The sequence below is a fragment of the Cupressus sempervirens genome, chromosome 2 (genome assembly GCF_028749045.1).
Source record: "Cupressus sempervirens isolate cs-2001-9-10 chromosome 2, ASM2874904v1, whole genome shotgun sequence".
Lineage (NCBI taxonomy): Eukaryota > Viridiplantae > Streptophyta > Pinopsida > Cupressales > Cupressaceae > Cupressus > Cupressus sempervirens.
The window spans coordinates 747,015,928-747,030,257 of record NC_143119.1 but is presented as its reverse complement, the minus strand read 5'-3'; the positions used below and the strand labels follow the sequence as shown (position 1 = coordinate 747,030,257).

The following is a 14,330-nucleotide window of genomic DNA, read 5'->3' as shown; positions in this document are numbered from 1 at the left end:
ATTAAATAAGTATATATAGTTTTTTTTATTAAATAAGGATACATAGTGGAGCAGTTCCAATACATGTTATAATAGTGGATAAATAATTTTAATATAACTTTTAATTAAATAAAGAAAAGAGATATATAGTGGAGGGACTCTAATATATATTATTTTAATAGATACAATTAGTTTTTGTAATGGTGCACTAAACATATCAAGTTAATGTTTATCTCTAAAAAGATTTTTCTAAATTTTAAAAATAAATCAATTAAATGATAGTGTATCATTATATCACTAAACATGACAGCGTGCACAATAATTGGTCTTTTTCAGAACTAGTTTAGATAAGTAAATAAAAATTGATATAGCATCATATTTGAGCAAGTGGACTTGAAGACCAGTTTTTTAAGTATGTGACTTGACAAGTAAAATACTTTGGGTTTAACCATAAAGGAAACTCTATAGTTAAGCGCGCTTACGCTGGAGTAGTACTGGGATGGGTGACCTCCTGCGAAGTCCGGGTGTTTCACCCCTGTGAGCATCACCTAGATCCAATGAGTGTTTAAGTGTTCCATTTATTCTCATGAGAGATGGATTCGTGTTGAATCACTACTCATGAAACATGGGTCAGTGAGTTTCGCTCAAAATCACATAGTTAAATCCAAATAGCAATATCACAATTTGACTTGTTGTGGAAATTATCTCCTACTTGTCAAATAAAATGCTATCAATATTATTTTTTTAGATTCAATTGTATTGAAAAAAAATCATGGATATTTTGAATCACACTTTGTAATTCATCATCACAATGAAAATAAGAGAGCATAAGGATTTATGAATAATGTTAGAAACTTGAGCAAGCTATAAAGAGTGGGAGAAGTGGAAGTAAAACAATGTACAAAATTAAGAGTGGAACCTATAAATATCCAGATAGAGTGGAACCTACACCTCTACTAATGATTGTGAGTTTTGTTCTAAATATTCGTGTGTCTATACATTTTTATATTAAATAGAAATCAAAATATTATGTATATTATTTTTGTTTGTTCTTATAATATTATTATAATCTTAAGATTCATATTTTCAAGATTAGAATTCAAAGTATCTTGTCAATTAGGTTTACTCCTGCATCTAGGGTTTATGAGAATTGAAGACTCTATGGCAGTTTTTCCAAACAACGGAGATGTTCTTTCAGCGTTGTGCATGTCCACAAGGACAAGAATGGGTTTTTTGCACTGTCTTCTTCAAGGGACAAGGCTAATGTTAATTGAGTGGCTTAAACATCACACACTAATGCTTCATTCCTAAAGTAAAAGCGTTAAATAGTCAAAGTTTGACTTATTTTTCCAAGCTTAATTTCTTGATTAGTGTGTGATGTTTAAGGCTGGCCAATGTTAATGTTGCCCCATTTCGATTCCGTATCCTTTTTCATATGATAATATGCTAAATCCTGAATCCATTCTTAAAACTGTCTAAGTCCAAAAGTCAGAGTTTGAGTCAAGATATTCCTCATCGGGCTCTTTCTCTTAGTTATGCAGGTTCTCAAGATTTCCCTTCTTATGCTTCTCCCCTGATCATATTATGCAGGTTTCAAGAATATGACAGTTCACTTGAAGGGTATTTAGAGCATGTGTCCAGGGTTCCCACTAACCGGAGGGATCGCCGACTCATGTTATGAAGTGGAGAATCATAAAACGGTGAAGGCTGCAGCTCCAAATTTTAAAATGGAAGTGAATGGGAAATCTGATCTTATGAGGAATAAAGTAGAGGCAACGGGACATGCTGACATAATATCTAGCAATTATAAACTGGGCATTTATGTCAATTCTGATTGTTGGCCAAATAGAGTCTTTCCCAATTAAATGCAACATCCTTCATTCGTGTGGCGCAAAAATCCAGGCCCAAAGATCACACAACAAATCCATAAAAATGGGTTTCGGAAAGGTTTTCATCATAACTTTCAAACAAACATTTTCGATTTTCATAGCGAAGTAGAGCCCTCACAGTCTGATATAAAATCTTAGCTACGGGTTCTTTGGTCATGGCAATTTGAACGTGATCGACTGCAAGTGGAAGAGTCTGAGCGACACTCAGCTAAAGTTCTACAATTTGGTGACCTACATAGGAGATTGAGGTCTAACCCAATTCATCCTACCACTCATAAGATAAAGGGGATTTTTTTATGTGAAGTTCGTGAAAGTAAACGATGCTTTCATAGTGAGGCTATGGAGGAAACTCCAAGAGTGCCCGGAGTGGAGGTTATCTCCAGAAGTTGTCTCTATCGTGACCCAATTTGGAAACTATTTAATTCAATTTCCTCCATTCGCATACATAGGCTATTTTTAGCTTCGTGGACGTTAAAATTTAATCTTATCTTATCTTACATCAAGGTAGTCGGTTTTGATGACTTCCCCTAGAAGATGTCGAGGTACCCCGATGACAAGATCATTCTAGTTGAGCTCTGCCGCCAAATTTTAGCAATGAACACTCTTTGTGCAGATGCGCAAAAGGCAAACATTCATTTCCCTATTATAGTTGGGGTTTACACTTGCACATCACATTCAAATGCCAAGAACATGTTAAAGACATTTCGTGAGAAGTATAAGTTGGATTCCTATGAGGTAATAAGATTGAAATTGGACCTAGGCAATTATATTAGAGATCATTTACAGTTGGGTTTGAGCTTTAAACATGTCCCCATACTAGAGGATTATTGAGCGGATTGTGCTGATGAATTTTAGAGTAGAGAAATATTAGGAAATAGTTAGCACCTAAGTCACACGATTCGCTGAATCTTAGGCTTTAGGTTCAAAATTTGACAAACCCATAAAAATGGGGGGGGGGGGGAAGTACCTAAACTTGTATGGAGTTGTTTTTTATTTTTTGGGCAAAAAAAACTTATGAACTAATGTCCTTCGTTCTACTGAAAATGCATCCAATCATATTTGAAGCTCGGTTAGGGCAAAAACTCATTGGGCAAAAAGATTGTTTGAAAATCCAGTTGGCATTTGAAGCTCGCATCACGTTTGTCTACTCTAGCCTCTTATCGTTCACCTCTGCTTCACTCTATTCATCATTCCCTCTCCATTTGGAAAACATGTGCCTACACTTTCAATCTACGCCTCGATAGTCTCTCCAGTGACAAACATTTTTCATTTATTTGTTTAGGTTTGAAAGTTTAATAAGGTTATAATAATAAATATTACTTTTATTATTAGGTTTCAATATTTTAAAAGATTATAACAATAAATATTCTTGTATTATTGTAAAATATTTGTATCACTATGTATTTGTTGTAGGGAAACATTTATATCTATATATATATATATATTTATTTATTATGAGTGAAATGTTAATATTTTGTATGTATTATGTTTATTTATGATTATTAATTTATTTATTATTACAATACTTTTTAAATTATTTTTAATTCTGTAATATTCACAATTTTATTTTATTAGTCAAGATTAAATATAATGATTATTATTTTTTATTATAATTTTATTTATTAGCAAAGGAAAGTAAAATATATATATATCACGCTCTACAATTGTCTCCACAAAGTTAGAAACCCTCCCATAACTAGGAATCAAGATCATATTATTTATATTTTTTTTGAAAATGATAGAAGAAAAATTTATTGTTGATTTTTTTTTCAACTTTTTTGGCTTGCCAAACTTCATCTGAACTTCATAGTTGTCAAACTCGAACTCGAACTTGAACCTAGTGGCTTAGGTTAACATCGCTTTCCATTCTGCCAAATGATTCTTCAACCCCTAAATCATTCAACCCCTTGCTTGCCAAATTGCAAGAAGAGAGGCATTTTTGACAAATTGAGCGAGGATGGGTCGAGGACATGAAAGTAAGAGGGCTGCCAATAATTGAGAAGCTTGACAATTTTAGTAAAGAGGTTTTGAAGTTAGGGGAGGTTATCTTTACTGATCTTGAATCAGTGAAAGCAAATGCCAACAAGTATAAGAAAGTTATGTCATTACTGCAATAAGCCATAAGCTTGAAAGTTGAAAATGTTAACCTGGGAATATTGAAGAGTGGTAAGAAGCCTTTAACACATTGGATACAATCACCTGAGTTCAAAAAGGAAAACATAATCAGGGCTGAGAAACAACCAAGGAAAGTATACGAGTCTGTGAAAAAGGAGGAAGAAACTGTTTATAACTATCTCAATATTCTGCACATAGAATCTCATACAAGAGTAGAGAAGTCATTGATATTGAACATATGAAGACCTCGTATCAGAACTTCATTGATGAAGCAATGTAGCCTTCAAAATTTTGAGTTTCCAAACTACACAAGTTCATCGTTTTGGATGGAATGTTGGCTAAGGCTTCGAAGAAGATGCAATCACGATCTGATGCAATCAAAAAATTGGCAAGAGGCCACAAGTACTGGATGATTTGCTCGGATAATGATGCAGTGCAAGGCAGGAGAATCTCCAAAGGAGATGTTCTAGCCCCCAACAATATAACCACATAGTAGAAACACAACAGCAAGAAGCAATAACACAAGATCTGATACCAAATCACAACTCTTTATTCATAAAATAATTGTTACATGCAATGTGTCGGGCTGTAAGGCCATCCCGGTTATGGCCAAATACAATAGCAATTACAATAACAGTTCTACAAGATCTCTCAAGATCCAAAACACTAGCTAGTCCAGATCCACACTTTGGTAGAAACCTCCAAGATCTCAACTTGTCCTCGCAAGCCACCAAGCAACCTCCTTGTTTCTAAACCGCAGCCATTAGCTCTTCTCACAAACTCGCAACTCCACCACAATCCTGCTGTAAATTGCCTCACATTCGATGCTTTGTCCACAGACTCGAGAAAACTCACTCTTCACTTCCTCCTTCTCTCCAAGATTCTACTAAGAAGAGATCACACCTTGAAGCCTTCACACCTTCCAGCTTGACTAGAAATGCTCACATGCCTTGCTTAAATAGGCACTTACCACCCAAGATGTTACCAACACAACCAATGTGGGATAAAAGGTAAATGCAACTACCTTTCAACAAATATTTAATTCCCACCCAAATACAACTAAACACCCAAAAAATATTAAATACATTATTTAATCAAATATCCACAACCTTCTAGAATTCCACCTACACACCTCGATAAATGGAATGACAACCATTTTTTCTTATTTTTCTATTCATGACACCTATGCACTTCAAAAATAGAAATTCCTCTTTTCTTTTCTCCTTTTTCCCCTTTTTAATTTTTATTTTTATTTTTTTCTCTAATTTTTGTCACTTTCTCTCTCCTCCAAATTTTAAAAATAATAATAATAATTTTCCCATGCAAGATGCTCCTGCATCAGATAATGTGATGGTCCTTGACAGAGACAACATGGACGCTATCTTGGGAGCTATGAGAGCTCATCGACTAAGTCAAGAAAACACATAAGAAGCCAACGAAGGAAATGTACACACTTTGCCTTCCTAGTCTTTGTAATCATTGCTCTATTCAAAGATAACAAGTGTCTTTCCCCTTCTCTCTTTCTACTTCCTCAAGAAATGTAATTTTGTAACAACCAATGAAAAAGGGGCCTATATGTACTATTTTGAAAGTTAATGGAAAGATCAACAAATTTTTGGTGTGTATTCTCCCCTTCTTGTTGAGACAATTGAGCGAGTCTCAAGAATCTTGTCAACATTTGTTGTGCATTTGTCGTTGTCATTTCTTCTTTAATAAGATTAATGGGATGTTAATGGGATTGGATGGTTGTTAGATTTTAGCAGAGTAGAATCTTTCTAAAGTTTAATGATTAGCAAGTAATATGAGAATTGCTATATTTTTGTTACATTTACTTTCATTGTTCGGTTTGCATTCTTAAATTTAGATAAGACATTGGGTGTGAGTTCTTTATATAAGAGTGTGGATAGTTGCATGTAGGAGTAGGAAAGAATGAAGTTAAAATCCAACAAATTCACAATTGTGAGTGGGGTAAATATCAATTACAAACAAATTTTATGCCCGAGTCTTTTGTGGGTATGAGAGACTTGGTTATTACCTCTTCTACTCCTAGGCTAAGAGCATACCCCTATTAGTTAGGAAATACAAACATATTCATTGCACATCTTTCATTACAAGGGAGTTGTACCTTTAAAATTCAAAGGGAAGTTTCAATAGCATATAGAACTTCCCAATTGTTGGGAACATTTGTTTTCCATTATCTGGGCACATAAAGTAAAGGTAAGAGAATACTTGAGGAGAACAATTTGTTAACCAACAGTTAGCAATGCTTAGATGGGAAGCACAAACAATGATGTCTCTTACTCAATGCGAAATTTGCAATGTACATTTCCTAAGATAAGAAACCCTTGAAATACTTGTAGTTCTTGGGAGATGAGGTAGACATTGAAGTGTTGAAAATGAGAAACATTTTGCTAAGATGGGATTGATAAAAAAATTCAAGGTTGTAAACATAGTTTTGGAGAGCCACACAGATAAGAGTTTTGGACCCCATTTTGCGAGGCTATGATAACTCAATATCAACAATATATAAGAAATATGCAATGTGGACCTCCAAAACTGATCACATAGCTTCCTTGTGATCTAATCAACTTCAAATCTTCTTCGCCTAGTATATATGATCTTCAATTAATGATTGAGATGCAACTCACATTATCATCGTCCAACTATAACACGACTTATTACACTTATGAATTATTACATAAGTTGTCTAAATATTTTACTCTGGCCATATTTCTATATTTCTATTTTTTATGGGGAATTTTTGTCCACAAAATCTAGATATAAGAGCACAAGTCTATAGACATTGGCTAGAGTTATCCTTGTTCTAGATAAGATCCCAACCCTTCCACTCATAGCAATTTTTATAAAAGTCTTTCAACTTCACCAACAGCATAAAACGACATTCACCGAACAATCATTTCTTATGATGTGAAAAAAGAAACTGAGAAAAACAAAAAAAAACCTTATTTCACCAAACAATCATTTATCATGTGGAAAAAGAAACAAATGAGAAAAACAAAAAACATGGTTTGTTTACAGATTGAAGGTACCTTCGCCATTTCTTTATACGGGTAAACTAATGCGAAAAACGTTGGTTATTAATAATAAGTTGACAAGGTCCTGGGGGCGGCTTTTATTAGGCAGCTTTTCACGCTGACCTCTCTGGACAAGGCTGACGAATGTTGGAAAGAATCAAATAACATATGATTGAAGTAATACAGGAGTTAATTCCTCTTCTTCCTGTTTTCCTCTCTGACTTGTGAGATTGTCCATTATAATTAGTTTTTCAGTAGCAGATCCTTCCACAGCTGGAAATGGAGGCATGTCATGGAGGAACCATGTGCAGGATTTAGATTCATTGACGCTTTCAGGGCCCGTGTGTCAGTACTGTCAGACAACAACCAACAAAAAGGAAAAACTTGGCTTATTTACAGATTGTAGATAGCTTCGCCATTTCTTTATAAACTAATGAGAGAACCATTCATTGTTTTTTCATATAGGTGTCCCCACGATCTAAGTCCAGCGATGTGAGCTTGGGGCGAGACTAGTTCTCTATGAGTACATAGTCCCTGCATGCAAGCCACTCTCACCATTTGAACTCTGAAGGCGAATTGAACCTGAGATCACAAGTGACTCTCGACATCAAGCCTATCTGTCAAACATTGATTATTAATAAGCGACAATTAACAGCGGACACAAGCTTAGGACAAGACTAATCCCCTATAAGTGCAAAGCCGCTGCTCAAGGCACTCTCACCATTTGAACTCTGTAAGGAAAATCGAACCAAAGACCACGGGTGATTCACAACATCAAGCCTATCCGTCAACCATTGATTATTAATAAACTACAATTAACAGCTGACACAAGCTTAGGACAAGACTAATCTCCCATAAGTGCAAAGCTGCTGCTCAAGCCACTCACTATTTGAACTTGTGAAAAATCAACCTATTGCAGTCACTGATTATTAATCTCCTATCATAAATGATTATTAAACTGCTGAAAACAAATTCCCAGCTAATATGGAAAAATAACACAACTGCAATTTCACTTATAAAATACGGAAAGAAATGCGCAATACAATGAACACAATATTTTTCGACAAATTGTCCCTGGAAAAACCCCTAAGGGAAAACCAGTTCTACAGATGAGGAATTATATTAAACTTCAGCAAATCAAGAGATACAAAATTCCTTGCCTCACACTGACAGAATTCCGACAACCTCCTAATTTCTCCCGCTGATATTCCTCACTGCTATCCCTGCGCTAACACTGCGCCCTTGCTAACACTGCAAACTGCTTCTCCAAAAGCTTTTTTTTTTTTTATCCAAATTACCCAATGACCCCTTTCTATACTACCCCTGTTGGTAAACCAACGACCGAGATTAAATTTAACCAACGGCTGAGATTAAGACAACTCGACAGCCAATAATAGAATTGATTGCAAAGTGTCCAAAAGGAATCACTAAAATTAGTAAATAATAACCATTTACTAATTTTTGGCAAGTGGACAAAAAGCTGTCCAAACCACCCATAAATACAACCGCTATTCATAGATAAGGACGAACAGCTGTCCAAGCTATCCATAAATAGTGCTGCTATTTCCGGATCAAAAATAACAGCTGTCCAACTAAAAATAATTAACAGAACTCTCTAAGGAAAATCGAACCAAAGACCATGGGTGATTCACAACATCAAGCCTATCCGTCAACCATTGATTATTAATAACTTGACAAGGTCCTGGGGGCGCCTTTTAATAGGTAGCTTTTAATGCTGACCATTCTTAATGAGGCTGACGAATGTTGGCGAGAATCAACTGACATATGTTTGTTAAATATTCCCATTCAGGAAACTTGTCTCCATTGACTCTCCAAGAGATTGGCGGCCACCAACTACGATTTTTCCCTCTCATAAACCAATTCAGTTCGATGGTTCTGCATCCAATTCAATCGACAACCAGACCGGTCGACTACCCATTTTAAATCGTTCATCAAATCTTCTAATTTCCCATACTGATTGTAGTATGCCAGGACTGAATCCCTCTTCTCCCAGTTTTCCTCTCCTCGTGAAATTATTCATTATAATATGTGTTCCAATAGTACAGAACCATGCATATCCCTCCACAACTGCATATGGAGGCACGTCATGGAAGAACAATGGGGTTGATTTAGATTCATTGAAGCTTACAGGGCCAGACTCAGGGCCCGTGTCAGTACCAGTGCCAATTACTATCAGACCCGTTCTTTTCTCTGCTAACGTCTCTCAGAATGGTATGTACCTCAGTTTTGGTTGTGGTTTCCTATGCTATGGCACCAATTGTGGAAACTACTTGTTTGCAACTTTTTTGGCCATCTACAGCCAGGGGACTACAGATTTGCTTGACATTCAAATGGTATGGAGTGCGAATAGGGACAATTTGGTTCAGGAGAATGCAACACTGACCCTCACCTCCACGGGAGGTCTCCTCTTGAAGGACAAAGATGAAAGCCTTGTTTGGTCTGCACACAGCAGCATATCAGGGGCCAAAGCAGTAAGCATGAAGATGGAGGAATCGGGGAACTTGGTTGTTTTGAACAGCTCAAATGGCGGAATATGGCAATCCTTTGATCATCCCACCGATACAATCGTCAAGGGTCAGAAGTTATCTGTTGGGGGAAAACTTGTTGCAAGTGTTTCTGATACCAATACAAGCCAGGGTATCTTCTATGCCTCTTTGCTTACGGATAGATTTGTTCTGTTCATAGATGGTAACCCACCTCAACCCTATTATATGCATTTGAGGTCCCCTGCTTCTAATGTTACGGGTTATGCGGAGTTTGATGAGGATTGGCTCTCGTTTTATGTCCAACCGGGCTCTGATCCAGCTACCAGATTCGCAATACCCAAGAATTCTTTCTTTGCTAAAGTTGATTCAGAGGGGCGATTTAGGTTTTACTCATTCCTCTCAACAACGGGAAAGTCTTATATCGACTATTTCTCGGATTTTACATTGGAATTGAGTGCATGCGATTATCCACAACAGTGTGGGGACTATGGTGTGTGTACTGATGGAGATTGTAGCTGCCCAAAAGGAGTTAATGGTGAACATGCTTTTGTATCAGTCCAACAATCAACGCCCAGTTCAGGCTGTCTTCCGCCCAATAATAATCTGGTATGCCCCTTTCCAGAAATACCAGATAGTTTTGGTACAGATAGTCATTTTCTTGACATGGATCATGTTTCCTATTTCATATATAACTGGGAAAACGATACTATTCCAGATCTGGTCACAAGAGAGGCCTGCAAGACCCTATGCCTAAAAAATTGCTCTTGCAGAGCTGCATTTTTCAGGTATGGGGGATTTGCCAATGCCAATTTTTCCCACGGGTATTGCTACATGGAAACAAATGTCTACTCTCTAAAGATGAACAGCAATCCAAGCAGTAATTTCTACAGTTCTATTGCTTACCTCAGAATCCAGCCGACATCCAAGGGTAAAAATAAACGCCCGATTGTGATCATCAGTTCTACCGTTGCAGGCGGTGTAATCCTTCTTTTTGTTCTCCTCATCCTGGCGTGGCGATGGAGCAGAGGAAATCAAAGTGAAGAAGACTCTCTGAACTTACAGGGCGCTTCAGCTGTCAGATACTCATTCAAAGATTTAGAAATTGCTACGGATAATTTTAAAACAAAGCTGGGACACGGAGGATTCGGTTCAGTGTACGAAGGGGTTTTATCCAACGCGACAAAGATTGCGGTAAAACGGCTTGATCGAGCAGGGCAAGGAACAAGTGAATTCCGCGCAGAAGTAGAAACGCTGGGGGGGATTCATCATCTGAATTTAGTGAGACTGATGGGGTTTTGCGCGGAAAACTCCCACAGAATCCTCGTCTACGAATATTTGCCAAAGGGATCTCTGGACAAGTGGATTTTCCCCCAAAAGGGGACTACTGAAAAGCCTCTAATGGACTGGAACACCAGATCGAAAGTAGCCCTTCAAACGGCCCGCGGATTGGCGTATTTGCATGAGGAATGCCGAGAGCGCATAATCCACTTCGACATCAAACCCCAAAACATTCTTCTCGATCAAAATTTCAACGCCAAGGTCTCAGATTTCGGGCTCGCCAAGTTGATTAGCAGAGATGAAAGTGGAATTATAACCATGCTGAGGGGAACGCCGGGGTACATTGCACCAGAGTGGCTGAGCTCCCATGTTACAGAGAAGGCCGATACATACAGCTTTGGGGTAACCCTCGTGGAAATTGTGAGCGGAAAGAGAAACATGCAGCTCACAAAACCAGATTATGACCTAATTTCATTGTTGCGTGACAAGGCACAACAAGAGGAATTAGCAGATCTGGTTCATCCGGATTTCAAGGGTGAGGAAATGGGAGAAGCCCTCAGGATGATAGAGCTTGCATTGTGGTGCATTCACAGAGATTACAGAGAAAGACCCGCCATGTCCACAGTCGTTAAAGCATTAGAGGGCACGATTCAAAATTTCCCGCCTCCATTGAGCCCGCCCTCTGATGATCCAGAAGTAGTTGTCCATTTGGAATAGCTGTATGCTTGGAATTTGCCTGATTTGAAGAAGCTGTTAGAGCATTGTTGCAGATCAAATGAATTTTTTTTATTCTTACGCCATTGCTGAAGTAAAGTAAGCGATTTACAGGTTGAGAAACATAAATTCAATTTGTTGTCAAACAGTGAATCGACAATGTTTGTTTTTTGAAAATTCATACTATTTGAATTGTCTGACTTTCTACAGATAGAAAAATTCTCCAAACAAAGGACTCCAAATTCCAATAAAAAATAATCAGATGTTAAAGAGTGATTAAGTTTTTGTTCACACATTTCATATAACTAAGGTGGAAAATAGAGGCATTAAAAAAAAAAAGGCACTCCAATACAAATTTTTTCACATAATATTTATGTGTTGAATTTGAATTTTTATTTTTGGAAAATATTTGTAAATAGCATTAGGTCTTAAGTTTTATAAGTATTTTTGAGAGTTTAGATATCATTTTTATCATTATATATTTTAAAGTGCATATTTCTCCTGTATTTTGTAATGGTATAGTCAAATCTTGATTTTATTTTGTCAATATTGTACTTCAATTTTATGATCATATTTAGCATTTGCATGTACTAAGATTAAGAATGTTCCATAGTTTTTTTTAACAAATGTTATTTTTATTATTGTACATTCATAGAAAGTCAAATTCTTATAATAATGTGGGGAAAGGATTTTTTATTAATTGAATTTTTTGAGGAATGTTATTTCTAGGCGTTGGATAATATTATTATCAAGCATTTATGATTATTTTTGGAGATTATATATTGTGGGGGGAGTCGCACTCTCTCGTGTTTTACTTCTTATAGAAAACATCGCTCGTACACTTATGAGAGATCTTGTCCTTAGAGGGTCTCAAGTTTTGTAACAATCTCTTACTTATATTAGATTGCATTTTTCTCACTTTTTAGGGAGACTTATGTCCCATCAAATTTTCTCCATTTGTAAGCTATTGCATTTATACATAAGTACCTAGATACCTAACATTGTCTTATTGTTCTAACCTATCCTTACATTTTTTACATAGTTACACATAATGTACTCATCACTTGATATGTCTAAAGTCATACAATGAAGACATTTGTCATAATCTTAAGATGTCCTATATTTTATATTTGCTCTTCATTAAAGATCTAGATCTTGAATTACTATATAAATAACCAAATCTTACAAATTTATAATTTCAAAGTTAAGTAGTTTTGATCATAATTAAGTGATAATGATATTGTTTATCCAAAACTTAATTTTTTGAATTTTTTTTAGTCATCTTGTTTGCAAGAAAGAGATTAAAACAAAAAGATCAACTAAATTACAATTGAACACATTTAATATTTTAAAAATCTATAAGTAGAAATACGTTGTTAAGTGAATCACAATAACAATATCTAATAATACTTACATAAAAAATATTGCAAATAGTCAATTTGCCCTTGGTTTGCTAGTGAAGTTGAAAGCTTCTTAGAGAGTGTATTACCTGAATCAAATCTTGACATCACAAGGAATGAGGTTGAATCGTACTTTGAACAAAGTTGACAAAATGAATACCCCGTAGTCTTTGAATGATAACCAAAAAAAAAATCTAAATCTTATGCTCCCATATCAAATAATTAAAACAACTTTGTAAATAAAATATCTTCATAAAGATAAATATTATATGTCAATACTCACATAAGTGAGAAATAAAACATACATTCAAATAAATAAATAAACAAATTACATTATGTAAAAATCTATCAATAAATAAATACAATTCAAATACAAATTCATCTTAAAAGGTTATACGTCCATTTATAATACAGATCAAACAAATGAATTTAGAATATATTAAAAAATTCAAACCATTTTAAATTCTAGGATTGAATAGATACATGGCCTTTTTGGTCTAAATTGCATTGTTTATCAATGTCAACGTTGTCTATTTCACTGGTCGCCTTCAATTCTCAACACATCAATTCAAAAAATTGTTGCTTGACTTTCTATAATGGGCGGTGCCCCCACATTTAAAATCATGGAACATTTATTAAATTTAAAAAAATCATTTGCTTTATTTGCATGGACTATCAACTCCAATACATTAATTTCAATTAAATAAGTATAGTGTTATAGTGGAGTGGTTCCAATAGATGTTATAATAGTGGACAAATAATTTTTATATAATTTCTAATTATGTAAAGAAAAGAGATATATAGTGGAGGGACTCTAATATATGTTATTTTAATAGACAAAATTAGTTTTCTTAGTGATGCACTAAAAGTTATTGCTTATCTCTAAAAAGATTTTTCTAAATTTTAAAAAGAAATCAATTAGATGATACTATATCATCACACCACTAAACATGTCTTAGTGTACATAATTGGTCATTTTTATAACTATTTTAAATAAATAAATAAAAATATTGATATGGCATCATATTTGACCAAGTGGACATGAATAACAGTTTTGAAGTATGTAACTTGATAAATAAAATGTTATCAATATAATTTTTCTAGATTTGATTATGTTGAAAAAAAATTCATCAATATTTTGAATCACAATCTGTAATTCATCATAGGGATGAACATAAGAGAGCATGCCAATTTTTTAATAATGTTACAAACTTGAGCAAGCTATAAAAGAGTGGGAAAAGTGGAAGTAGAACATTGTACAAAATTAGGAATGGTTATAAATATCCACATAGAATTTTGAGAAGCGTAGAGTTAACCTACATCTCTAAAGTCCCCCTCCCCTAATGATTGTGAGTTTTGTTGTAAATATTTGAGTGTCTATGCATTGTCATATTAAATAGAAATCAATATATT

General features: G+C 35.2%; 1 protein-coding gene across 1 annotated transcript; it reads left to right on the top strand.

The window, feature by feature from the left end:
• The first annotated feature begins 8,936 nt into the window (after positions 1 to 8,936).
• LOC149575572 (G-type lectin S-receptor-like serine/threonine-protein kinase SD2-5) lies at positions 8,937 to 11,677 on the top strand. The gene has a single exon (XM_089812237.1). It carries the CDS (start codon positions 9,004 to 9,006, stop codon positions 11,518 to 11,520), a length of 2,517 nt encoding a protein of 838 aa, XP_089668363.1. The 5' UTR covers positions 8,937 to 9,003; the 3' UTR covers positions 11,521 to 11,677.
• Positions 11,678 to 14,330: the final 2,653 nt, after the last annotated feature.